Source organism: Oenanthe melanoleuca, chromosome 4 (assembly GCF_029582105.1).
Source record: "Oenanthe melanoleuca isolate GR-GAL-2019-014 chromosome 4, OMel1.0, whole genome shotgun sequence".
Classification (NCBI taxonomy): Eukaryota; Metazoa; Chordata; class Aves; order Passeriformes; family Muscicapidae; genus Oenanthe; species Oenanthe melanoleuca.
The window spans coordinates 60,653,971-60,681,390 of NC_079337.1; the positions used below are offsets into that span (position 1 = coordinate 60,653,971).

General features: G+C 36.8%; 1 protein-coding gene across 5 annotated transcripts in view; it reads right to left on the reverse strand.

Moving 5' to 3' along the window:
- Positions 1 to 27,420, reverse strand: part of RGS12 (regulator of G protein signaling 12) — an 83,600-nt gene that overhangs the window by 53,120 nt on the left and 3,060 nt on the right. For 3 of the 5 annotated variants that reach the window (XM_056490213.1, XM_056490211.1, XM_056490214.1), the window contains exons 2-3: positions 22,798 to 24,750; positions 9,433 to 9,552 (exon numbers count right to left, since the gene is read on the reverse strand). In XM_056490213.1, the coding sequence (XP_056346188.1) occupies positions 9,433 to 9,552; positions 22,798 to 24,654 (1,977 nt within the window). In that variant the 5' untranslated portion in view covers positions 24,655 to 24,750. Of the gene's footprint in view, positions 1 to 316; positions 497 to 9,432; positions 9,553 to 22,797; positions 24,751 to 27,097; positions 27,216 to 27,420 lie in introns of those variants that run through there. The other 2 variants (XM_056490212.1, XM_056490215.1) reach the window with 2 other exon arrangements.

The following is a 27,420-nucleotide window of genomic DNA, read 5'->3' on the forward strand; positions in this document are numbered from 1 at the left end:
AGTATGATAAAAACTAGGTAAAGGTTTATAAAAAAACTGAGCAATATCTGTATATCTACGATACTTATTTTAAAAACAATACAATGCTGCAAAAGAATTTTAAACATAGAAATGGTGTATTCTTAATTTTATAACAGAGCTTATATAGTCAACTTAAATACTTATACTTACGAACTTTGTCTTTTTAAAACCTCATTGAATCCTTAGAAGCATAATTTATCAAATTTTACTGCAAGATTTCTTAGCTCAGAAGACTACTCATTAAATCATATTCCTGTTTTCTGCTCTCTTTAGACAAACAAAACTTTATACTTACAGACACTTGACTATCAGTAAAAGTTTTCTCCATGTATAAATGGTTTAATATCTCATTGTTAAGAAACAGTCCTTCAACTTTATTATTACGCTCTTTCTGAACACATATTTACTTCTTCCAGAGTCCAGTTAAAAAATGAGGCTTCTCTGTCTGTTGCCCTATCAACACCTCTCCCATTCTCCTCCCTCCCCAGCACATTCCCCGCCCTCACTACTGGTTCTGTATCTTCTCATCAAAAGGAACAGGCGGCTCTCAAAATGGTGTTTAGGCAGGTCCTGCGTAACAATAAAGCCTCTGGAAAGACAACAGCCCTGCTGAGGAATCTGCTAATGTAAAATGCATTCACTGAGGGCCTACAGGACTGTCGTGAAGGTTTGTCCAAACTTGTTTAAGCATTGAGTCAACATCGCTTTCTCATCCAAAGTATTCCCTTTTTTAATACATCCCCCTTTGATGAGCATATTACCTGAACGAACCGAGTCACCAATCTCTACTAAAAATAATTAAAATATAATCTAAAAATACTTCAAAAAATACTGTTAAAACATGTAAGACTCACAGCAAACTTCTTGCTGTTTCTGGCATGTGTGTACGTGTCTCAGTGTGATTACAATCACATGTATGCATATTGTGCAACCTATCTCATCCTACCAAAACTCTCCTGCTCTTGTGAGTAAGCAGAGCATTGGCATTTACAAGGATCATGTTCCAAGTGAAACATTACTCTCATAATTTTAAATACCGCACCTACTCTCCAGACAGACCCACAATATCTGTGCATTTTCAGAAAAGAAACTCATGCCCTTTCTGCCCAAAAATAATCTTTAAATATCATCCTTTAGCAGTTCCTTTGTCCAGTGGGAAATTGTGGATGGGCTTTTTACTGCACTTTTTAAGTTTTAGAAGTACTAGTGAAATGTCTTAATGATTTAATAGTGAATAAAAAATGGCAGTAAGTAAATTGAAAGCATCTAGTAAAAGTTTTAGCTAACTCATTTTTCTTTTTTCTTAAGTTTCACTGGAGAGATAAATGCATGAGGACAGTGAAAATTAGGCAGTACAAACTCCTACCCAAATCACAGCAGCTTAAGCACGAGAGAGAATCAGTAACAAACTGCAGATGCTATCAATTTGTGCTGTATGTATTCTGTGCTTATGCTCTAGAAATACCTCAATAAAGCCTTATTCTCTAAATCAACTATGTCTCATCAAAGAGCAAAAATCCCCCCTTAGTTATTATTTTGTCATGTGGCATGAAGACATTCCAGGTAACAGGAAGAGCAGCAAGGGAGGGCAGGGATGGAGAGGAACCAAACCAGTCAGGCAGTTCCTCATTCCCATTCATCCCAGGAGCTGCCTGGACAATCTCAGCAGCAGCTCTGGGCAGGGCAATGGCCAGAGCCACCTCCCACAGCACGAAGAGGGAATGAGTGCTCCCAGTGCCCAGGCACCCAGCACCAGCCAGCCCTTACCAGCCCCTCACACCAAGGGACAGGTGGCACAGCTCCCTGTGCCAAGGGGACACCACAGTCCCACAGCCAGGGAAAAGCACTGTCCACCCTCATGTCTCTGCACATGGTCAGTTCACAACATGGTTCATCTAACCCAGTATTATGTTACCAGTAATGGCCACACATGGAAGTCTACCAACAAGCAGCACAGGGCAACATATGAGACATTCCCCTGATGACATTCTCCCAGACTCCAGGTATTTTTAGTTCAAGGGATTTGCTCAGCCTTCTCTCCTTAATAATCCCTGGTGGCTCTCTTTTCCAAATACTTGTCCACTTTCCCTCCAGGACATGCAAATTTCTTGCATCCCCAGCACTCAGTGGTGAGACATCCCACAGACCAACTCATCTCCCAATGAACAATCATGTTCTCCTGTTTGTTTTGCTCCTGGCTCCAGCTATCTTTAATTAATGGTGTCAACTTCTTGTCCTGAAGGAGAGTGAGCAATCAATCCCAACTACTTTTCCTATGCCACCCATGATTTTCCACTCTTTCTTACACCTTTCTAAATCTTTTCTTCTTCTAATATACCAGAACATTTTAAAATAAAGAGAACAGGTATGGAAAAACAAACCACAGTTGTATGCAAAGGAATCATTTATTCCTTCTGTAATAATCTGTAATACAGGATTTTGCTCTATTGCTACTGTAGTGAGCTGCTGTTTACATGCAACTCACCCTTATAACTCAAAGGCCTCACTTCTAAGAAGAAACAGTCTGCTGAGGAACTTATATATCATTTCTTATATGAAGCTAGAGCTATTTTGCCTCATTTGTGTTACTTTACATGTATCTGCACACATTTTCATCTGCCATTTTGTTGCCAAAAGCAGCCTGGTCTCATCTTCAGAGACTGCTCTCAGCCTTATTAGCTGGAGTAACTTTACTTCACTGCTCACCTTCTTGGGAAGAGCCTTAAAAGATGCCCTGTGATTAACAAATGTAATATAAGAAACTGCAGCAAAGATCAGCCTTAAGCAGCAAATAGTTCTGCATTTCAGAATCAGTGCAGTAAAAAGCAGCATTATTCTGCCTTAATGCCACATGCTTCAGACCCAGATGAGGGAACAGCTGCAGTTCAGCTGAGAATAAGCCAAATTTTTGAAGAATGCTAGGTTAGGGAGAAAGACACCCCTGAGAGGTTGCCAGCCTAGTAAGGGCTCCTTTTGTGTGAGCATTGACAGTTCTGTCACTACTCAAGGAAATCAGAACCAAAACAGAGCCAATGCCAAAGCCCAGTATCTTACATTGCTGAACCAAGGAATGCAACCCCTCTGTAGCTTCAGCTGGTTACTTGAACTTGCTCACCCTGTCTGATCCTTGTAGTTCCACAAACTGCAGAGCTATCTACAGCCTGTGAATTCACCTGTGTCCCTTTAATCACACATCTTAAGAATGGCAGTACTGGCTACTACAAGATTAATTTAGACAGAATACAAGTTTAGTCCCTGAAAGCACATATTGTGTGTTTGGTTCTGGTGGCAGAAATGGGCTTGTGCTGGAAAGCCAAGCCTGGGGCAGTAAGGCTTGGACAGCACTTGAGGGGCAGGGTCAGACAAGGTCAGACATCTACTGATTGCCTTCCCAAGAAGAAATTTCTCTATACAGTGCCAACTGCCTTTGCACATATGGGGACCTAATTCCCTAAGGAATTCATCCTAGGCAAAACTGTTGGTTTCTTCCCAAGCACCACAGCGTGGGGTGAGCATTGCCCATGTGCACCTCACAAAAAAAAGCAGAGATGAGATCCAGCTCTCAGCACATTCTCGCACTACTCTGCTTTTTACATGCAAATTCACATGGCAAATTCCTCCAGAATCTTAAGTAAAGAAAATAACCCAAAAGCAGGGGAAAACAGTAAACAGTAACATTATGAGGGACGGTCATTTTACCAACTGCAGTAACACAAAATAAATCCCACTATTCTCAGTGTCTGTGGAGAAAAAAGCACAGTTTACCATTCTAGATTGTATGTAGAAATCAGTACCTCAAATTCACAATAAAGAGGTTGCACCCAACTGTATTGATCTGTTGACCAACCCACCTTTGTCAGATCCTTTAAAAAACAGTGTGAGGAGAACAAGAACTTTCCATGAAAAAGTCTGTAAGTGTAAACTTAAGAGCAGATAGTGAAAATCTTTTTAAAATTATGGTATAGTATAGCAAAAGCCTAACAGTAATGCTAGAGCACAATCTGTGAAGAAAAATAAAATGCATACTACTAGCATGATGTTTTCTTCTTCAAAGAGGTAAAAATAAGCTACCTGATAAGATCCCACCACCAAAGTAAAAGCCTGAGGATGATCCTCTAGAGCAGGCTGGAGAGTCTGAAATTCTTAACAGAGCAGTCTAGAGAAGCAAACGTGAAACCAAGTGATGTTGGACAGCATGACTGTAATCCCCTGCCTGTCCCCATGTCCTGGCAGTGTTTCACTTACCAGCCCAGGCAGTGCCACTGTGCAACCCAGCAGGGGAACAACTCCAGCCAGGACTGCAGCAGCCCAGGGTCTGAACAAAGCAGAAGAATGTCTGGCACAAAATACTGGATGTTTCCAAAATCTTACTAGTCTTACTGATCAGCTCCATGACCACAGCAGTAATTCAAAGTAAAAACATCCATGTATAATGTCATGACTGACTTACACTATTTACAGATAGACATCATGGCTCAGAAGAGGGCTTGAGCCAGTACAGTCAGGGGGTCTGAAATCACTAAGCACACCTCTCACTGCTCCAGAAGTGACCCCTGGTGCCAAGGGAAAAGAGAAACAAGAAGCTCATCTGTGGGCACAGGTCCATGAAGTTTCCAACACAGTGGAGCACTCAGACTTCAGAATATCCGTATATGAGACTGGATTAAGCACTTAGGAACTCATTATCAGCAAGCTAAAAATACAGTGCTGCCTTTTACATACAAAAATGGAGATTTTCTCATGCGTGCACTGCTATTTCACAATTGGCCTTTCCTCCCCCTTTTATGAAAGCTGACAGCAAAACTGCCAATTGGTTGGTTATATCTTAGATAAAAATTTGGACAAAATACTGCCAAAGATGCAGTACTTAAAGGGGGTACACAGTAGAACATATTTATTTTCAACTAATTGGTGAAATCTAAGACAAAACTTTACATTCTCTAAAAATTTTGAATTCACTGTTACAAGCTGAGAATGAAGAGGCCTCTTGATTTAAATCAGGTACTTATACTTGCCATAGTGGTGGAATTGTGGCCATGGTGATGATCTATGAACATCAATAAAGCAACCTATGCAGGGAGAGTTAATAATTTTTATTAGATCATATGAGAGGGTGGGAAAAGTTTGGAGCATGTTTAGATCTTGTCTGATTGTCCTAGTATACTAGTTGGTCTAATATAAGCTATTATCTCCCTGTGTAAGCTTTGTCTGATTATTTAAATCAGTCAAACAAAAACAGGTACCCACTTAAAAACTCCTTATTAAATCAAATGAGCATTTAGGGGGAGTTTTGCCACCCACAGATGCCAAAGCTAATATCCAGCAGAGACATGTCAACCATTAGTATAAAAACCTCATACCAAAGAGATGTGCTGTATGCTTTCAAAGAGCAGATGAAATGCAAAAAAGTTGATTCAGTAGAATTAACAAAACAGAAAAAGAAAATCAAGCATTATTATCTATAATAACACCTAATAATACTGCATTATTAATGGTTATAATTAAGATGGAAAATTCTAACAAAAGTCCTCACACTGATTTTTAAAAAAGAATACACGCTACATTCCAACTTTGAAAGCATTACTAAACTCCAGAAATTTGATTCAACAAATGTTGTTATAATATACAATATAGTTTTAAGGTTTCCAAAACAGGATGAGAACAAGAAGAAAAGCTGCAACAGCCATCTTTTCTTGTCCTGATATTTAGTTAAAAGAATTAAATCATCTTTAATTTTTAAAATATCTCTGCATTAAATGATTATTTAACAATACTTAAAGAATTTGACACTTGTTTCCCTAAGAGATTAGGTCTCTCATTATACTACTCAGCCCTATTTTTAACCACAGAAAGATACTAAAAGTACAAGTACCAAAATGATTTTCAGGAAAAAACAGCTTTGAATGTTCTTCTTAGTGAAAAGGAACCTAAATCTTTTGAGTTCAAGAAAATACTGCAAGGTTCCCCCATTTTAACAGACTTCAAGAAAAATTAAAAGATGAGTGCAATGGGCTACAGTTGAAAATGTTACCAAAACTGGTGATGGATAGAAGAATTACAATTACTGTGTTTAAGGTAAATTTTTACATGGGTAGAGTTCTACTGTCTGCAGTCTCACAGAGACATCTTTCATGTGTTCATAAATTTATAAACATCTTTTCCAGAACAGTATTGTGCAAGAGCATGACAGTAGTGGCATTTACCTACAGGGAAGAAAAGTGGGAAGAAAGACAGGATCATGCCCTCTCATTGAGCCAAATATTAAATATTCATAAGGTCCTCTTAGCTTAAGTTACACCTCGAAAATTAAGCTAAAAAGTAAAATTGGTCCAAATCACAGAATGTTAACACGGTTGTTAATGGACACTATTTCATAACCACAAATTATTCACATAGGAAAATTTATTGGTAGATAAAAGATAAATCTGCTCTTACCAAAACCAGATTTCTTGTAATTTAATAAAGAAAATTTTCTAAATACATTTCTTGTAAAAACAACATAACTAGGGCACATACTAGACATACTCATTTTCTGAATTCAGTTCCAATTTAAAGAATAATTAATCATAATCAGCCCTGCTATGAACAAGCACACTTCCCACAGTTCAGAAATAAAATTGTGCATTTTCTGTTTTGTGAGACATTTTCCCTACCACAATTACAGCACGACTGCACCATTAATTTTGCATTCTCATCCCATTTGGATTCCTGCATTTTTAAAATAATCTTGGATAGTTTCTATTAGTAAAAACAGCCCCTAGACGTTAATCCTACAAACTTGTCTGGCTTTTTCTATGTATAATACAGCTTCTGCAGGTAAGAGGAAAATATTTAAGGAGGGCAACTATACCATTAATTCTAATCTTACAAGAAATCTGTTTGTGCACATATAGTCAGATGTAATCTAACAAGTTAAAAGAAAAAGTGACATTTTCTTGTGAAATCATGTTTTTATATATTAAAACATCTATGAATATGCTGCATTCTTGGACAGATAATTTTAAAAATAAATAAATAACAAATTTCAAAGAAATCACGCCACCTTATGGCAGCAGTCAGCAACACTGACAGCTGGTGTTTCACACACTGCTCATACTTCAACAAAAATCCAAATACAGCCTTTTTAGACCTGTAAGCAATGAACAGTGTTCAGCAAGCCCCATAAAAGAAACTCCATGGAACCTACTCACACTATTTAATTTAGAATATTAATTTGGATGCCAGCAGGAATCAAACCTACAAGCTCAGAGAAGTGTATTACTTCCAAATTTCATGTTTGGATTATTACCTCACTCATTCTGCTAAAACAACTGAAAAGAACACAAAAGCAAGCAAGTAGCCTATACAATACACTCATGGTCATTATTCCAAAGGTGGAGTCTCTAAGAATTTCCTGCTATTGTTATTTCCTCTTCCACCAACCCTAATTAGACAGCCTGAAATAAACTAAACATGTACTAACAACATTCTGTTTTACTACACACAGTGTATGAGCACTAGGGACAAGTGTTGAAGCAGCAGTTTTGAAGTCTGAAGCAAAATTAAAATACCTCAACACTATTTTATTTTGACACACAAAGCTTTTGGAATCCTCCTCTGGATTGCTGTTTCTCCTGGTGACTGGATATCTAAGATATAATTCTCTTACAGCATGCAGAGCAAAAATAAAGATTTCAAAGTGAAAAGAAGTAGTTGGACAGAGAACAGTCCACACCCACATAGCTACATGTAGTAAGGGCATTCATCCAAATACAGATTTGAATACAGACCATCCCTTTGTCCAATTCATATTGTGACCTAGAATGAAAGTTTCCCCTTCCAAAGTAACTGCAGTGGCAGTGAGAATGTTGGGACACAGATCAACTTTTAATCCCTCCTGTCTGTTTACATACACTAACAAATACCAACTAGGACATAATGAGGAGAAAAAAGGACTTTTTAGGCCAGTAACTATAATATCCTTCTGAAATTCATGGAAAGTCCCAAGTGCCTATTTAAATGAATATTTACGCAATGTGAAACAGCTCCAGCGACAGAAATTAAATTTTATTTTTCATGTTTAAAACACTCAAAACACGAGATGTGCAAAAAACCTGCCTGAAATTTCAGTCTGGAAGACTGTGGACATGTTTTTCCTGTTGCATGTGAATTACTAGGAGTAGACTGTTTGGTATTCTGAGAGAGTTCACTCTTACTGCAACCAGAAATTCTGTCAAAACTGGATATATATAACAGCAAACTTTTTCAACTTAAAAGAATCACCATTTTCTGATTAAGAAAGATGTAGCTAGATGGTTCCCAAACCCCTTTATCCAGAACTTTTTGCTGTGCTTAAGTTATGCAATTACTGTATTAAAGTTACGAGTGTAAAGAAATTAAGTATTTTCCATAACTAGATAAAAAAGCAAGACACTTAAAAGCTTCAGAGAACATAGAAATAGACCACTATGAAAGACAGAAAAATAGAAAAACATCTGAGAAATAAGTAATTACAGTTCCTACCTGCATTCCCTAAACATGCCAGCTCTTCCATATATTCTGCTCCCAAAAATCCACTGCACTGATTCTTCCTACATTTTCCCACAGCAGAAAACTCAGTGTCTCCTTTCCTCCTCCCATCTCAAATGCTTTTTAAACACCTCCTTCCTATTTAGAGGGCTCAGTGTGCCACATTCCCTCCCGTGCTGAAGAGTGGTGTAATTTGTATTCCATGGCTCTTGTGCCAAGAGCTCTGCACAGATTTTTGTTTCTCCATAATCACCAGCCTTCCTCCAAATAAGCAAGGTAAAGGGGTAAGGGAAGAATCTCTCCATTCACCTTCACATCACTGCCTGAGGAGGCACACTAGGAGCAAAGATATAATGAAGCCATATTCCTACAGGTGATTCCTATAGCAAAACAGGAGGATGGCTTTTCATTCCTTGTTTTCTCCCAATCTAATATGGTTTTGAGAGTCAGACATCAGCTGATGTTACACCAGATGTAAAATATTACACTTACAAGGAGACCCAAAACCACCAAGTTGATTAGGAATTCCCTTTCCTCAACTCCTGTCATAATTCAACAGCTGAACAAAATAAATGATAAACATTTGATTTTTCTATATACCATGATGCATTCATTTCAGAAACATAATGAACATTTTGATCAGCAAAGGTGTACTGTTTGGATTTATATAGGACCAACTGTGATAGGTAAAATAAAGTCAGAATTCCCCACTGCTGGCACCAATGTAACCCATTAAAGGAATATTGAAAATGATAGGTTCATACCTGAAATCTGTATTCCTCTCACAAAAATGTCATATGATAGTAAGTAACTTTATTACACTAATACATTACTTTCTTTCAACAATTATCTACTGTAAGTTCTCTAAGGCTCACTTCTAAATCTTAAGTGGAAGTTAATTACCTCAAGGTCATCCAGAGAGCGAGTAATACTAAATCGCTTCGATCTTCCAAATGATCTTCGAGCAGAAGAACGTGGAGGAGGAGCCTGATTTAATCCCATTGAATGCCCAAATTTTGCACCCTAAACAAAACAGAAAATACACATTAATTTACTTCTTTAATTTTAGTACATTGCTAATCTTAGTGAGATCTGAATTTTAAGGAAATATAACAGGACCACAATTTCAAAACAAGTTGGTCATTTGCCATGCCTCTGTAAAATCACATTCTAAAATTCATAAAAAGTTGAATTCTCCAGTCTTAAGTCAAATATCTTAAATATTCAGCATGAATTTACTGTACGAACATTAGGCTGCTAAAATGTACATAATACATGTCAGTAATAAAAGCAAGATGATCCTGGCTCTTTCCTGTCTTAACTGGAAACTTTTTAACTATAAAATATTTGTGTTTTCTATAGGAAATTAACGTCCCAGAAATCATCTCACCCAGATTCTTTTGGAATGTTTCTCCACATTCTTAAAAAATCCTACTTTCACTACTCTTTTTTTCAAGCCTTGCTGCTGCAAAGCCCAACTTTTTAATCACACAGTACAAAACTGCAGGAACTTTTATGATGAGAAAAGCAACTCCCTCACTTGGATGTTCCATTACTAGAATTGGTGCTGCAGTAATTAAATCTAATGGTTTTCTCTTGTCCCCATAATCATACTCTTTCTCCCTAAAAAGTCACCAGATGTCAGTTAAGCTACTCAGCATGTACAAGTTTATTCCAAATGGCAAAGTGTAAGCTTGAACCTAAAATTAGGCACACAGTCAGTGACTGGTGCTAAGCAGATGTACATAAACTCACTACATTACAAAACCTTGTGATTATGTGCCTGAAAATTTGGATTCCTTTCAATGTAACATTCAATGTAGGGAAAATTCCTCCCTGTCTACTGATGCTTTTTTGATTTAGAAAATAAAAGACTTTAAATCAGAGCAAGTTCCTCTGTGTTTCATGTCAGCATCTTTCTTCATTATAGTAAGCTTAAAAATATATTTATTAGTACTTTTTTAATTGCTGATTTGGCAGATTTGTAATATTTATTAAATTTTCTATTTATGTTCATTTCTTCCTTTGGGCAAATTTCTGTGCTCCGAGTTCTGAAGTATTTTGGTCCCCCTTTGATCACTCATTGGAAAATCTATACAGGTCACATTAATCAAAAGAACAACCACAAATTTCACATCTTCATAGCATAGTGCCAACAACCACTCATAAAAAGCAGAGAAGAGCAGCCAGAGTATTGTACAGCCTTGGAAATGTCTGTCTGTTTGCTATTTCCCATGGAGATAACACTGTTCTACAGCAACTGGGGTCTGGCCATCACCAGTACTGTCAACAATGTTCACAAGCTCAAAGAATTGTCAAGGCAAAACAGGATTCTGGATCCAAAGTATGCAGCAGGGTTCATTCCCTCAACAGGCTTGAGGGTTCAACTTCATTCAGTATTAAAAGTGATCCATTTTTCTATTAAATCTCTTTCCCTCCCAGTTTTCAATCTACTAAGGGTTTGGTTTGGGTTTGATTTTTTTTAAATTGGCTGAGAATTGGGCAAGTTCTGCCAAAGCAATCTGAAAATCTAGTGACAGGATATTAGCTTCCAAGGTTTTAAGAGAGGATTTAAAAGTGCAGTATAAACAAGCTAAGATGGCTTTTGCTAAATGATTACATAAATGTGAAGAGAGGAAAATTGCTCTCTGTAAATGTTGACAAGCAACACCCAATGGAATGAGGACAGTTCCCACCTTCTTGAGCATCTTTCTGAGCAACTTTTAAAATCAACTCTTCATCCAGGTACTGCTGAGGTGGTTCATACCTGCCCCATCCCTTACAGCCTTCCCTGTGTGAATGGAAAGCTTACACCTGGTGCAGAAATCTGTGCCACACAGTGAACTGCTCCTCAACCCCTGACTACATTCAGCAGTATCCATTACTGTGCTGCACAGTGACCAAAACATCAACAAGGCTCCTCCTGTATGAATGTTTCTGTTAGAACATGAATATACATGTACATCTACTCAATTTCACCACTAGTCAAGTATGACCACACTAGTCCTGTGATTTTTAATTTTTTTTCATTTTTAATCTGAGAATTAGTGATAAAACTCTCAGACTACCAACAACTCAGCAAATTAATGGCATCATTAGTGTGAGTACAATTGGTACTTCAAAACTAATAAAACAGTTACACAGTATGGATGTTTAATGGTCTTTGATGTGTTTCTTAAAAGTAGATGCATGCCTGAGAGAATTTCATCTTTCATTGAAAATAAAAGGGTGAAAGGAAAAAAATGAAAAACTTATCAGTAGCAGACATATCTATTAAGAACAGCAAATACATTTTCATTTTTCATTCTATTTAGTCTCCAAAAAGGAATATGAATTGTCCAGCATTTATTTAAATAGTAGAGACTGCCACATACGATTCTGTGAGATTAAGACAAGGACTCAATTTTTGAAACAGTAACATTACAAATTGAAGGAAGAGGAATCAACTGCCTAAAGGCAAATCCTATTAGATTCCACTGAGAAGCAGATTCTAGATAAGATTAATTATCACCAGATGCCCCATTGTGGAAATAAACACTGCTTACCTATTTGTGGTCAAAAGCATAACAAAGAGAAAGAGGGAGAGAGGACAAAAACCACTTGTAAATTTGTGGTATTAGAAAAGAGAAAGTAAATTAGTATCCTATCAAAATTTTTATTTATGGTTTTTGATATTGTTATACAAAACTGAACTACTGAGCCCTAGGTAGAATAGTAAAGACAAGAACAGGTTAAGAAAAAACAGATCCTGAGAATAAAACAATGCTTAAGCAATGATTACAAAACATAAAAATGCACTGAGCTAACCATTTCCCCAGCCCATCTGGATAACAATTAAGAAAATATTTTCAACTGACAAAAATCTCTTCCTTGCTCTGAAAAATTTAATTTAATCATCTAGGAAATTAAGGAGGGCATTAATAAAAAACCCAGAAAGACTGGATTTCACAAGTATTTTATTTCCTGGGAAGTCTCCCTTTTCATCTTTTCCTGACTCTATTCCAGACATTCAGACTATGAAGGCAGACCTCCTTCTCCAGATCAATTAAAAAATGGGTGTGCATACACACATGCACACAAATGAGGAAAGAATCACATATCTTAAGCAAACAGCACTATTTTGGCAAATGTTTTTCATGGGACTCTGAAGAGCTGGAAATAAAACCATCCATGACTTGAACAGAAAACAGCCACTGACACTAGAATGTGCTAATCAGCATCCCTAAAGAAATCCACAGTTTTTGAGCACAGTGCAATTACTGATATTAATGTTATTTGTGCAATCTCTCAGACATAAAGAAGTCATAGTACTTCTAAAAGCCCTTACTACACTATTAAACAGATATTAAAAACCACTAAATTATCCAGAAACATTTTAGAACAATATATGTATAGCCAAAAAAATGGCCAGGTTGGAGCAATGTGGTCCAGTGGAAGGTGTCCCTGCCCACGGCAGAAGGCTTGGAACAAAATAATCTTAAGGTCCCTTCCAACCCAAACCACTCTAAGAAAAATATCCTGTTTCATTCTCTGTTAGCTGCCAAGCTAAAACACTGAAGTTTGCTACATCAACATTAGGCTGTAGGGTTGATTTTTTTTTTTTTTTTAAGTACAGATTACCTATAAGAATTGTTTATTATCCTACCTTAAAGATTCTCTTCAAAAAACAGTGTTACCCAATCTATGGAACTCTGAAAATATCTAAATAGTCAAGAAAAACTAAGAAATTCTATCAGAGAACAGAATTAGAAGCTGACATTTTACTAAGTGCCTTAACATCAGAAATTTTAAGAATCCAGAAGCCAACCAAAAAGCACAGAAATTAGTGAAAACAAGTTGATCAGTGAAAAGTATGTGCTACAGCAACACATCCTCTCCTAATTGCAATGCAGATACTTGCCATCCTGCTACTACTATCTACAATGGTGAGAGTAAAAAGAACATATCTCTAAAAGCCTTTATCCTGTTATGATTTGGCAGATGGAGAGGAAAAACAACAAGGGATTACAGGAATTAAAGTACTGATGCTCTAAAAAAATCCATTCCTTTTTCTACTCTTGTAAAAAAAGTAAAAATTAGAATGGATTGAAATACCAGTTAATGTATAATTGTAAGAGAAAAAGGACAATTAATGCAGTTAGTGTCCTTTATTTTTTTTAAATAAATTACTAGATCACCATTTTTTTTTAGGCTAACAGGATATGGCAAGTGCAAATATGACACGGAGAGCACTGAAAACAGGTCACCAGGGGAGGACTGATATAGCAGCATTTTGTGAACATGTCCAAGTGAGAATATTTTCTGTCTCAGAACAAGAATGGTCTACAAGTACAAATGAGAAAGTGGAAAACGTTGTTCTTCATGTATTAGCAAGGCAGAGGGAGTGAAGAAGGATGTGACTCATGTTAGACTGCAAACAGATGGACAGAAAGAACAAAAAGGTTCCAATATAAGATGATTTGCACCACTCTAATTATTTAAAGATAGAATAAAAAAGGATGGGCTCTTAGAAGTATTTTTAACTGATAAACAAGTTAGGCAGCAGTTCCATATAAGATTTTTCAACAGCTGTGGCAGCTTGAGGGTTTTGCATGTACCTCTGAGCACTCCTGCAAGCTCACAAATTGCAGCAGGCTGTGGCCTCATCTCCACTAACAGCAAACTAGTTTACAAAATGAAATAATCCTGTTTCTATGGCACATCCACAGACAGTCATGCCAGCACAACTCATGGTATTCTGCCAGCTCCAGCCCGAGCACAGCAGGAACTCCTTTACACTGGAACTGCCAAAGAAACACAAGGTGAAATTATGCCAGCCAATGTGTGACTGTAACCTGGAGCCTGAGTGCACAGAAGTCAGTGAAACCTGATCAATTATTCAGAACACAAAGAAACCAAACACCTTCAGAAAACATCTTCAATTAGCTTAAAGGAATTCCCAGCTATAGCACGAGCTGTACCATGCTCCTTTATACTCAAGCAAATGCACTTATTGAGCAATACAGCTTTGTAACAAATTATCATATGCCACAACCTGAAATTTCCATTTTGTGCTAAACAGTCTTTGTGCCTCTTATTTCCTGGATATTATGAATAACTTTCCTCTCTGGCATTAGTTCTAACAGGCAGGTATTGGAGTAAGAGACTAAGGAAGGGGGAAATTTTTGTTAGGAGTTCAGGCATCCCTGACAACAAAAGAATACAGTGAGCTGGCAGCAGGAATCCAGAAAGGAGAGAAAAGGAGAAAAAACTGTGAGGCTTTAGGCCAGCTTCCAGCAAATTTACAACTTTGCATGGAAAACACATTAGAGTTTGTGATCTTGAGAGGAAACTAAAGGGACTAAATCTGATGGGACAGAGATTTTGCCTGCTCTGTGGAAGAGCAGCAAGGAGTAAAGGTAAAATAGAAGAAGGGAAACTAATAAAAAAATGTTTAAAAAGCACTGACAAGCCTGATCATCTACATTTATAGGACTATGCTTTCAAAACTGTTTCACAACTAAAGTTAATCTCACAAGATTTGAGCGAAACCATTTTAAAAGTTTAAATGTTTGATTTTAAATTAATTTAATTTAAATTTTAATTTAAGGAGCTCAACAGAATTTGGTACATTCTATGTGTCATAGAACACAATCATACTAACTATAAAACCACCAAATTTTAATTTGTCCTATTTCCAGCTATTGAAGCTTTTAAAAACTCCCACTGCTTTTAGGTTTCAATCTGTGACTTTGTAAGGTTGGAAACAGTTTAGAACCCAGATACACTGACCATATAATTTGAAACTTACTTCTATGGATATTCAAAATTTGCCAAATTTTATCCTGGCTGTTGAGCCCCTCAGCAGAAGGGTCAGTCTGGATTGGCAGTTCATCTTTAAAAAGAATGCAGTTCACAACTTCAGAAATAAAGTTCCTGATTTAGACCTTTCTGAAAAGGGATGGGAAACAGGGATGCTTACTTTAATGCCAATAAAGCACACAAAATCTGAAAAAACAGTGGAAGTATCACAGAAAAAAAGCAGCTGATGCAAATATTGCTGCCATCAATATTAGTCTCAAATCCTGCTCTGGACTGTGTGGCTTTGTCTTCCTCTCCTGTCCTCTCCCACCCTAAGCATCCACTCTGCTGACTGCCTGTCCCTCTGGACAGTGCAGGACAGAGCAGGTCCTGACCCCCTTTGTCCCTCATCCCATGCCATCCATGCCAGCATCACATGCCCCCACCCAAAACTGGCAGTGAAACTCACAGTCCTCGTAAAAGGAGGGTCTGTGGGGCCTGGGAACAGCATAGATTGAAATATGGGCTATGCTGGGTGAGGACTTCTCATATTCTGAAGGAGATAAAGGAATCTAGGAGCAGAGCTGGCTGTGGTCCCACCCTGGGCTGTCACAGGGAACTGGGCTGGCAGAGAGGGCTGCAGGTGCAGAATGAAGTGACACCCTTCAGGCTGCCCTGCACCAGTGTCATCACCACGGAGGGACAGCAGCTAACAGAACCTGATTAGGTGACAGAAGGTTAATTAAAAAGGTCTGTCATCATTCAAACTTTACTGTCAGCTTTTCTGCAGGCTCTAATTACACTGCAATTCCTGGTTTTTTGGGTGTTTTTTTGATTTTTTTGGGGGGTACACCAGGATGACAAAGAATTCCAATGCTATATTCAGTGCTGATCAACAGATCTGATGAGTTTTAAGAAAACTTCTTTACTGATCAGATGATAATGACAATATTTCACTCCATTCTAACCATAAGAATGGCATTTTAAATGCCAGTTTGGCCCATGAGTGTTGCAAAATTTCATGTAAGAACTATATGGACTCCAGGAAGATACAGGAAAGAGACTGTCCCGACAGGAACATCCAAGTAAATGAAATCTAATGCTTGTCTCCTGTACTAAGGAAATTAGGTATAAAATACTGACCCATATATACTTCAGTACTATCCTACTCACTTATCAAAAAAGAAAAATGTTGATGTTCTTTATGCATATGAAAAAGTAAGATCATTTTCTCATATAACTAGATAAAAGTATCTTCTATAATTTGAAGCCTGGTAGTTGGAAATTGCAGAGCAACAGAAAGACCTTACTACTCTAGGGAAAATGTGAAGAAAAATATAAAAAATGGCATAACAAGTTTCAAATAATCTTGAACATTAAGTAGGCATTAGCTGGGAACATTAATTCAGTGCGGCCAAATAATCACTACCAATCAAAATTCTCACCTCATCTTAAAAGAAGAAAAAAAAAGAAAAAAAAAAAAAAAAAAGAAAGAAGGCTTATGAATACATTGTCCACACATTTTTAAAACTGCTTATAACTCTGGTAACCCATCTCAAAAATAATATTACAGCAACCAATTATATTACAATTATGAAAAAACTTTTGAACAGGATAAGACTAAGCTAACCTCTGATTGGAAAGTAAGTGATTGGTGATTGGGGTTTAAAACAAAAATAATATTACTAAGTAGAAAGATTGTTAGTATTTCTCAGGACGAATATTAGCAGGTATGAAATGAAACTATACAGAAAATACAATTAGGTCATGTTTTCTTTCCACACCATTAAACTGCAGAATATATAAATCAAGTGATATTAGGAATGCTAAAAGTACAAGTTCACATAAGTTTTAGCAATTCCATATTTATTTTTGCTAATTAAAGGTCTTTATTCCATATGCCCCTATTTCTTGTCCAGTGAAAAACAGGTATTTTGCAACTCCTTTTCACCTCTAAATCTTCTTAACTTCAAGGAATTCAAGTCTTTCTTAGTACAGACAGTACCTTTATCATCTCCCATCTCAAAGCTTTTATGTTTAAAACATAGATATTAAACCATTTTTTCATTATTTCAATTCATTCTGTACTAAATTTTTTTCCAAGCCATTTTTCTTTCTGGTACACAAATTTGAAATGAGGACACTTCACAAAAGTCAGTATCTCTCTACAGACATTTACTGACCAGATCTTATCTAATTTATTTTTCAAAGAAACACAGCAAACATTATTTGGGCTTTTTATACACTTTGAAGATCCTAGAATAATTTTAAAATAATTTTAAAAGATTGCAAATCATATGAAAGGCTGCATGGTATTACTAAATATTTAGTTGCTTTTTATTTTCTCTAAGCAAAAATCAGAGGACCTATTTTCTACAGATGCCTCTTTGCAAACTAATTCACATTAGCACATTCTCAGATCTAGCTTGGTGTTCTGGAATTTTCTCGAGTTCTCTTTAAGGTATATAGGTAGATCTCAAATCAGATCAAAGCCTATAAATTCAAAAGTTAGCATTAAATTGTAGTGCTTAAGAATAGCAATCCTGCTGCCATTAATTCTGCTTTAAGAACAGCTGTGGTGGAACAATTTAAGCTAGTGAGCAAACAGAATTCTAAAGGAAAGGGAAAAAAACATGTAATTATACAACAAAAAACCAAATATGGGAACCACAAAGCTTTGCCAACATTGTTTCTGCATCTAAAATATCTGCTTTGCAGTTAGTTCACCATCCAGTTACCAACAGTAAAAAACTGCAATTCTTGGACCTGAAGCAAATTACAGAAAAAAAAAAATAACTTGGACAGCATATCTTTTTCAGTAACACTTGCTTTAGAAACAAAGACAACTCTGAAGTAGTTACAGTTAAACTTCTGATGAAAACAAAGGAACAATAATAGTTGCACACAAACTAGATTAGCAAGGAAAGATGCTTTAGTGAACCCCATAGCTCTGCTTACTATCTTCTGTCTTCTACATTTTTACAGTAGTTTCAGGAGCCTATATTATGAAGATTACCAAGTAGTTGATATATTTTATTGTTTAAAAAAATACACCTTTGCAATACTATTGTCCAGTGAGTCTCGTAAAATAAGATTTTCTATTTCATCTTCCTCTAAAATCTACAAAGAGAACCCAAATACAATTTCACACTTTTCATCAGCACAAACAATAATGTGATCAAGACAGAAGTATAACAAGTGTGAAATAGTAAAGGATTTCTAAAAGCCAATACCTGAAATTTTAAAAAGCTTTCTAATTACATTTCTATAGTTTTGTTGTATTCATTTGGAATAAACCTAGGACTCAAGTGGTAGTTATCAGGCTCAGGTTATAAAATCTCTTTTGATCTTCAATGTTATACTCACTGCTACACTATTAAAACAGACTTTCTTTTTCTAAAAAGAGAATGGTGAGAGGTCAATGCCTAGGATTCTGTTCTTATGCAGAAAGAACTCAAAGACAAAACTGACTGTTGTGAAGCCTTCCAGTGGAAAAGGGAGTATTTTCCCAGTAAAACTTAATTTAAAACAGTAATGGGTGGACATATTTTTGGCCAGGCGCTAGCCTGAAAACAGAGAGTGAGGGTTGAACAAAATCAAACGTATTTATATTCATTTAATCCAGAGGGAAAGGAATGCTTCCCTGTCCAGCAATTTCTTAAGTCCCTTGCCAATTCTAACATCCCCTGATGTTTTCTTATTGCTTATGGTGCTTTTCATTTGTGTCACCCAAAAATCATGCACAGGAGCAAGTAGGTAAGTGACTGGTACTTAGTGGGACGCTAAAGAAGGTGGAAAGAGCAACCCAACAGCAAAGGCAGGACAGTGCAACTGGGATTACAAACAAAAAAGCAGGAATTATTCCATTCCCACTGAAACCATAACCAGGCTCCTCATGAGAGCACACACCCCCACCCAGCATCAATCTTGGAGCAATTTAGAAGCTTCTTGTCACCAGAAATCTTCCTTAGCTGTTCTCAGATTGAAAGGCACCTTGCCTTCCATTATTTGCCTTTGCAATAAATTTCAGCAACATCATCAGGCCTCTCCTTGCTTGTTTTCATCTAAGACCTACAGAAGTCATGGATACCACCAAAAAATTCTCATTAGGTGCTTCAATAGAAATCTGTTCATGTGACACTTTTAAGAAACACCAGAAATGTGAAGTTCAGTACAGGGAACAAAATGAGAGGTATGCAGGGCCAGCATACTAGAAAATATCTAGTAAGTCTCAGTCAAAAGAAGTGGACTAGAACCAAAATCTCCCTGATTTAGTTCTCTTGCCAAGCATAGAAACCTGTTTAAAAGGTTTTAGGAAAAAATCAAATATATAGCATTGTGAAAGTATGTGTTCAGTAATGTGGGGATAATTCATAATTACAACATTTTAAAGAAAACAAGAAAACTCATGCTATCCACTAACAACAAAATTAGCATTTTTAACTATTTTCTATGATTCACACTTATATTGAATTTTAAAATGCCTCACAGCAACATAAATAAAATTAATATTTTAAAAGTGGGTTTGCCAATTATCACAAAATTATTCACAATTCTAGTCTGTGAGCTGAAAACATCATCACTAAAGGGAAAAAAAAGCTCAAAAAGTATTTACTTGCTTGTAACCTGAGGTCTGAAATGCCATATCTATTCATACTCACAAGGAGCACATACCAGGCTCAGTTCTGAAAGTGAAATTTTAAATAGATATGTTCACCAACACTTTCTCACATCTGCTCTTGCATGCTGTACAATTCACAAATGTTTTGTAAGTGCAGCTATAAAATCTGGAAGGAGTTTATGCCCATCTTACCCCCCACCAGCATTGTACAGTACAGCATATTTTTCAGAATTACATGCTGTGATCATCACTGTTTATCTGCACAGCAGCTCTGCTAGAGCAGAATTGCATCCAGGAACCCATGTGTAATGAAAATTCCAAGGAAGACAGTGTTTCATACGGAAGTACAGAGTCCATCACGAGAATCTCTAGCTTTGGTAACCTTTTCTCCCTCTAGTGGCTTCTACATTCCCATTCATGGGATGTCTTACCTTCAGTATTGCTGTAAAAGACAATTTAAAGCAATTTAAGTATTGTTCTGCCAAAAGAAGACAGACTCAGCCACCAGGTTGTAAAAATATGAATGTAATCCTATGTGGCCACTTTATTCAGTGACTAGAATGAGTCTGAGCAAGCTGTGTAAAATAAGTGCTTACCACTTAAAATGGTCACAGGAAGCTAAGAACATGTAATTTTCTAGAACAGGAGCTAATCCACCATCCTACAGATTTTTCCCTATTTCTGTACCTGAAGTACAGAGGTATGATCACCAGTAATGACATCCCCTGATCATTTTCATGAATGATTTAAGATGAGAACATTGTACAACTTCATCTCTGTGAATTACTCTAAATAATCTTTATGAGCTTTTCTCATCAGTTTCAACAGCCTTCAATAATACTGAAAAATTAAATTAAAATGCAAAAGAGGGTCTTGTAGCCTTCATGAAGAGATTAAATGCTAAAGCCATGTAGGAACATTTTAAATGTGTCTTGTAAACAAATTTGTCATTAATCAAAGAACAAAATGCCTATGTCAGATAAACTTGAAAGGGAAGATGGAGATACTTTGTGCTGGTTTATGCTGATCTGAGTGATACACTAGGTGAAATACACTACTCTTTACCCACTTACCTTTCTCTCTATACACATCCTTCATCTCAGAGTGTAAAATTTTCTATGAGATTTTAATTAGTATAATTTTAACTTCCATGAAATAAGTGTTTCTGAAAAATAACCCATATGATGGACAACACTGCAGACACAAACTTATTACAGAGACCCCAAAGGAATTTCAGCAGCATCCAGTGCAGCACTTGGGACCCACATCCACCCTGCAGATGCACCAGGTGCTGCCTTTTCCTTGGTCCATCAGCAAAGAGATCATGAAGCAGACAGACTTCACAGCAGCAGATAGAATTGAGTCTGTAGTGGTTTGGTGGGCAATGTTTACAAATTTTGTGTGTCTGTTTGGCTTTTGAAAGTGTAAATCACTTTTTATTTAAGAACACTTGAAATTTTATTTTATTATGGGTCTGAAAACATCGTTGCCTGCAGCAGTGTTCATTTTAACAATACACTAGTGTATGACTATTATACATACTAGTTTATTTATTTTTATTTTCAGCTGAAAAAGCATACAATAGAATGTACACAAAAGTAGTTTGCTTTATAGTGTAGGAAAATCAATAAAAAATAATTTCTCTTTCCATACCAAACCCAAAATGTTCTGAATTTCTGCAATCTAATCCCCAAAAAGGTTTCTAACAGTATGAAACAACTAATGACCCTCTACTACTGTCACTTGATCAGCAGTTGTATATTTTTAATCAGATGAGAAACATTTTTTTAAAACAGATTTGGATAGCATAGTGGAGATCTGAAACAATCCTAAGTAATACACAAAGCTTTCACACTCAGTCTTTTGTATGCTTTTTGTGCTGAAAATTAAAAAAAAAAACTAGTATATATAATAGTTATATACTGGTGTATTGTTAAGGTGAACACTAATATAAGCATGGAATGACAAAGCTTCTCAAAGGCTAATTTGGAGTATAAGTTCTATTTTTCCCTGGGGTCAGCAAACATTTCAGATACAAAAGTGCTACTGATCCTTTCATTATCAGAACAATGGCCTCCACTTTACTCGAATTCCAGTTATCAACAACAGACTCCCCTGAGATTAGTTCCCTCAACAGCAAAATGTGTGTCACAAAGGGTATGTAATATCATGCTGAATACTCTTCCCACACCTTTTTTTGGTTTTTAAGTCTCCTTGTTTTGTCTGATAGTAGACAAAACAAGAAGAAGCAGTAATTTGGAATAAAATTTGAATTACAGGCTTGCTGGCAGAATGTTAGATTTGTGACCTACCACTCTGAGTTTTTATGTCAGGTTTTAATATTATTTGTATTAAAATGTTTGCTGGAGTGAAGTTTCATAATAAAACAGGTCTTATTCAGTTAAAAGTGTATAATCCAGAATTTTGACTAATGATTAGACTATGTCTCTATAAAAATAGATGCCACTAAAACAACAACATTTGCAAGCCTACAAAAAGGAACCAGACTAAAGATGCAGACTGTTTCCACTCTTCTGCAGCTGAAAGTCACAGAAACTGAAGTTGCTAAAATGTCATGCCTCCTTTTCATTTCAGTGCCACTGAAACATTTGGAAACAATGAAGAGACAAGAAGAATAGTGAGAAAGCCCCTAACAGACAATGCCAGAGCTGCTCAATTAAAGAGGAATATACAATGCCTCTGCAGATGAGAAATGTATTGTTTTCTTCATCTGCAATTTTGTAAATTATATAATGCACGTTTAAATTTTAATATCCAAGTATTACTGTGTAAAAGTACCACAGGCAGATGGGCTTGGCTGTGAGGTTTTTTGATATCATTAAGGACCAACACCAGCATATTCTTACCTTTTTATCTTCTTTAGATTTCCTGATACTGTGTGGAGGGCCAAATTTGTTCTGAATGCAGAACACCTTCTTGGACCATTCACTTTTGTGTGACTTCAGCTGTGGCTGACCAAAGCTGCCATCGACTCTGTACCTGTCAGCTGGAATCTTACTCATGGGTGGGGGCAAGGTGCCACAGTTCACACTCGACCAGCCGTCTGTGGAGTCCGTGTACGACTCCTGGTCGCTGGCATTTCCCTGCTGCCACTCCTGTAAAACATGCACAGGCAGCCACCTCTGACTGCCCGTGCCTGGAGCGGTTTTCTTTGATGGGGGTACTGAATTTCGGGAGGAAACCAAAGGAACTTCAATACGAGCAGAAGGGCTCAAGTGTTTGCTCACATTTTGGGCCTTGTCATTCTGAATTACTTCTAAAGGCATGTTTCCCTCTTGCTCATGACAGAAGCCATTCCAATGGGAAGCAGGCTGATTTTGTCCCCTTGCTACTGGGTTTTCCCATATGCTGCTAGGAATGTGTTTACTTGGATTGGTCCCTAAATCAACCACCAGAACTCTATTATTCTTTTCTTCCTGGTTGAAATTTCCAATTCCGCTGTCACTGTTGCTGCTCGTGCTGTTATTCTGATGAGCATCTGCATCGCCATCAAGGAACGCCCTCGCACGCATTCCCTCAATCAATTCCCCCATATCCCTATACAGGACAGAAATAAACTGCAGGACAGGTAGAGATGATGTTGGAAACTCCAGACAGCCATTTGTATCTGGATCCGCTGTACATTCCAGTCCAAAACGTCTTGCAATACCCTGGTGAATTTTATGATGAAATAATTCAGGATCCACCATAAAAACGTGGCAAGATGTCCTCAGGACCCCTTCATCTTCCTGAGCCAAGCTTGCATCATCATTTGTCTGCATTGTAACTAGCCCAAAGAATCTTCTATCATCAGGACAAACAGCACTGAATGCCAGTTTCTCTGCAGGATATTCTGCCACAACACCTGATCTGTCACTGCAGAGCTGAATACAGTCATGCATTATCTTCATCATCACCAGGGAATGGATCTTTTGCTCTGCCCGCAGACGTCTCATGCACCCACGAATGGCCTGTAAACTCTCAGTTTCCAAATTTGCAGTTGTTGAAGGAAGTTCAATGGAGCCTAAATAACCTACAATCATGGCAACATTCAAAATGCTTGCATCTAATCCAAAGTCTTCTGCACTCTCCAGTCCAATTCTAAAAACTGAATCATCATTCAGAACTTTGGCTATTTCTTCCTTTGACAGTAGGTTTGGGTTGCTTACACTTTCATTGCCAGTTTCAAATTTCATAGCAGCAGAAACTGAAAATGATCTTTGTTTTGGTGCAGAATTATCTGAGTTACCAGAACAAAGAGCAGGATTCTCAAAGATCATGTTGAAAATGCCACCAGACTGCATTTCTTCAACAACTTTCTCAGCTCTGTTTATACCCAGTGCTTTAGAGTCAGGTTTGGGTTTCAGCCACCCCTTCCCATCATAAAAACCAACTTCTTCATCACTTGAACATGAATCCATATGACTAATCCCTTCAGCAATGACCATGTGCAGGACTCCAGAACATTTCCCTATAAGTTTCACTACGTCTTCATGAGAGGCTTTTTTCACATTGATTTCATTAACTGCAAATATCTGATCTCCTGCTTTAAGTCCAACATAATCTGCAGGGCTTCCCTTCATCACACAACTGAGAACACAAGGAGCTTGTCCAGAAAGGGTAAACCCATAACCTGCTCTTCCTCGAGCAACTTCCACACTTCTTATCCGTGCAGGAGCGTGCATGTTGAGTCGACGTTTGACTGTTTCTCCTGGTCTGTACATTTTGGCTATTTTTTCCTAAAATAGGAAAGCTTTTATTTAATCCAGTTTTTTATCATGTTTCAACAGTATCACTTCATCACTCCATCTGATGAAGATCTGAAGAAAGAAAGAAAAATAAGACATTTTAATTCTCACCATATTTCAGGTTTTTTTAGTACTCACTATTCTCTTTACTGTTCAGAAACATTGCTAGTCAACTCCACCAAAAACTATTGCCACAAAACAGTTCAAAAAGAACAGGTACCACAGTGTTCATTTTAGTGATGAGAAAGGAGTTGCAAATGAACTATTTGCAAATAAAGTGTCTGCCCGAAACGACAACATGACAGAAGGGCAAAGAACAGGATCCAAGTCTTTTGATGAACAGTCAGTGTTTTTATACTAAGCATGTTATGTCTTCCCAAACTCCCCTAATTGCCAACTATTCAGTTACCTTCTGGCTTACTGCACCATTGTACTACCACTGCATTTTACAGCATAGAGAAAATCTTTATTTAAGCTCATACGTCCTTTCCCAGCAAAATATAAATGAGAGCTCATGCTCATCTACACCTCACCCACTTTACACTCAGTGTGCAGATACAGGTACCATTTAAATGTATCATTTAAAGAGATTAATTACCCCTAGAGTTGCCTGTATCTCTCCACTGACTGTAACAGCAGCTTAAAATAAATACCTCAGACTTCAACTTCCTTACATACATTTCACTGACATATGCAATGACAAGGGGACATTCAGTCGTGTATCAGACCAAAGGGATCCAAGATCAGATTTACTGTTACACCCATCAATTAATCTACTCAAAACAATTTGTCAGACAGCAAACACTAAAAATGCATTTCAGACCATCATTCCAACATCCATGTGTTTCAGTTTAGCTTAAAAATTCAAAAAAAAGAAACAGAAGAAAAAAAGAGTGAAAAAGACACACACTGCCAGTATTAATCTAGTCATGACTTTACACTTAACTTATAACAGCTTTGTATGAACAGCAAGAAGTAGAATATTTCGCTACATTTTGGTGTCAGCACTGAAGCCTGGATGTCTTGCTCTAAATATACTTGGGCAAATCCCATTGTTTTAGAGAGGTTTTCCCACTAATCCGGTTAAAATGCATGAAAATGACTAACACAAATAAAAGAAATGACAACTTGTTCAACACTTTAAACTAACCCCTTATTGCATGATATGAACCCTCACTTCCATAGGTCTGGAAGATGACTGACAGAAATAATCACGGGACTCCAGCTACATAAATTGCAATAAACTCCATCTGAGCAAGTGAGAACTAATCTGACAATAATTATTTTGGGTCTGTCCACAGGCTTATTCTTAACTCAGTCACATTGTAACATATTTAAAGTGTATAAGGTACTTGAAAGCAAGTATCTTGCATATGTGCGTAAAATGCAAGCAACATTTTAGAAAAACACACTAACATAAAGATATAAATATGCATATGCACAGAGACAACACATTTCTTTATCATATCAAACGTGCTAAATTAGTAGTGCCCCAGCTCCTACTTGCACGGACAAAAAAATGACCAGGAAATCCTACTGACATTGCTCTCAGCTACAGAAATAACAAAAAACCCACACTAAATGTGATTAACTTTCAGAATGTGACACTACTTTCACAGTATTTCTATCTGGGTTAGAACAAACAAGGTAATTATTTCAAAAGTTCTACTAATTAAAAACCAAACCAAAATACTATTTAGGATGACAGTTTTAACTGCTTATCTACATACAAACTCCTTGATTACCAAATTTAAGAAACCACTGTTGTTTCTCAAATATTCTACTAAATACTCAACTGAAGGATGTAATTCCCATAGGACCCTTCCAAACCCAAAATAGGACAGATTTCAAGATACCAGAAGACATCCAGTTGGCTTTACTGTTTGGGGTTTAGTTTTTCATTTTTTGAACAAAGGGACATCAGATTTTTATGCCTCCACAGTGTAGCTGTGACTATTCAGAGTAGTATGGTTTTTGCAAATTGTTTTAATATAGCAATTATCCAGCTTTATCAACAATACTTTTCCTATAATTAGAGGGGGAAAAAAACCCACCTTGGCTTTTAGAAGTAATGAAATTGCACACTTAACCTTTAAATGGAAATCATAACATAAATAAGAAGTGCTTTGCAAACATTTAACCAAACTTAACTCTTACATTGCTGTAAGAAAGCCCCAACAACTTACATCCAGTCTCATATCTTAAATGTAGTTTGACCCTTTCCTGATGGGGCTAAACTTGGTAACCAAGAGGCAACTCTGCATTCAGCAATCTCTAATTAGGCCTAGTACTTTTTGGGAATAATCATTAAATAGTTCAATATATAGTTCTCAAAAAAAAAAAATAGAACTAAGAAATGCCCAACAGTAAATAAAAATCTTCTATCTAGGAGCATTAATATATAGATGTTATAATTTACCTTATAGTGAATATTTCTGTTCTCAGCTGCGAATAGCCTAATGGGACCCCTGGGTACCCTCCAAAACTGTGCTGGTCACCATAAATAGTATCTGGCACCTAAAACTGTGCAAACTGGCCTACAACAAGAAAGGAAACAATTAAGAGAGTATGAGATTATAAATATTCGCCTTTTAAAAATAAAATAAAAAGCAATTGTTACTAAAAAAACTTAAAATTCAGTATTGTAATGTTGAAGTGCCTGATAAGAAAACCAGATTTTTTTTACAGCTATCTCTCTGATCCATAAAAAATATCCTAAATGCCACTGTAAAAAAGACATAA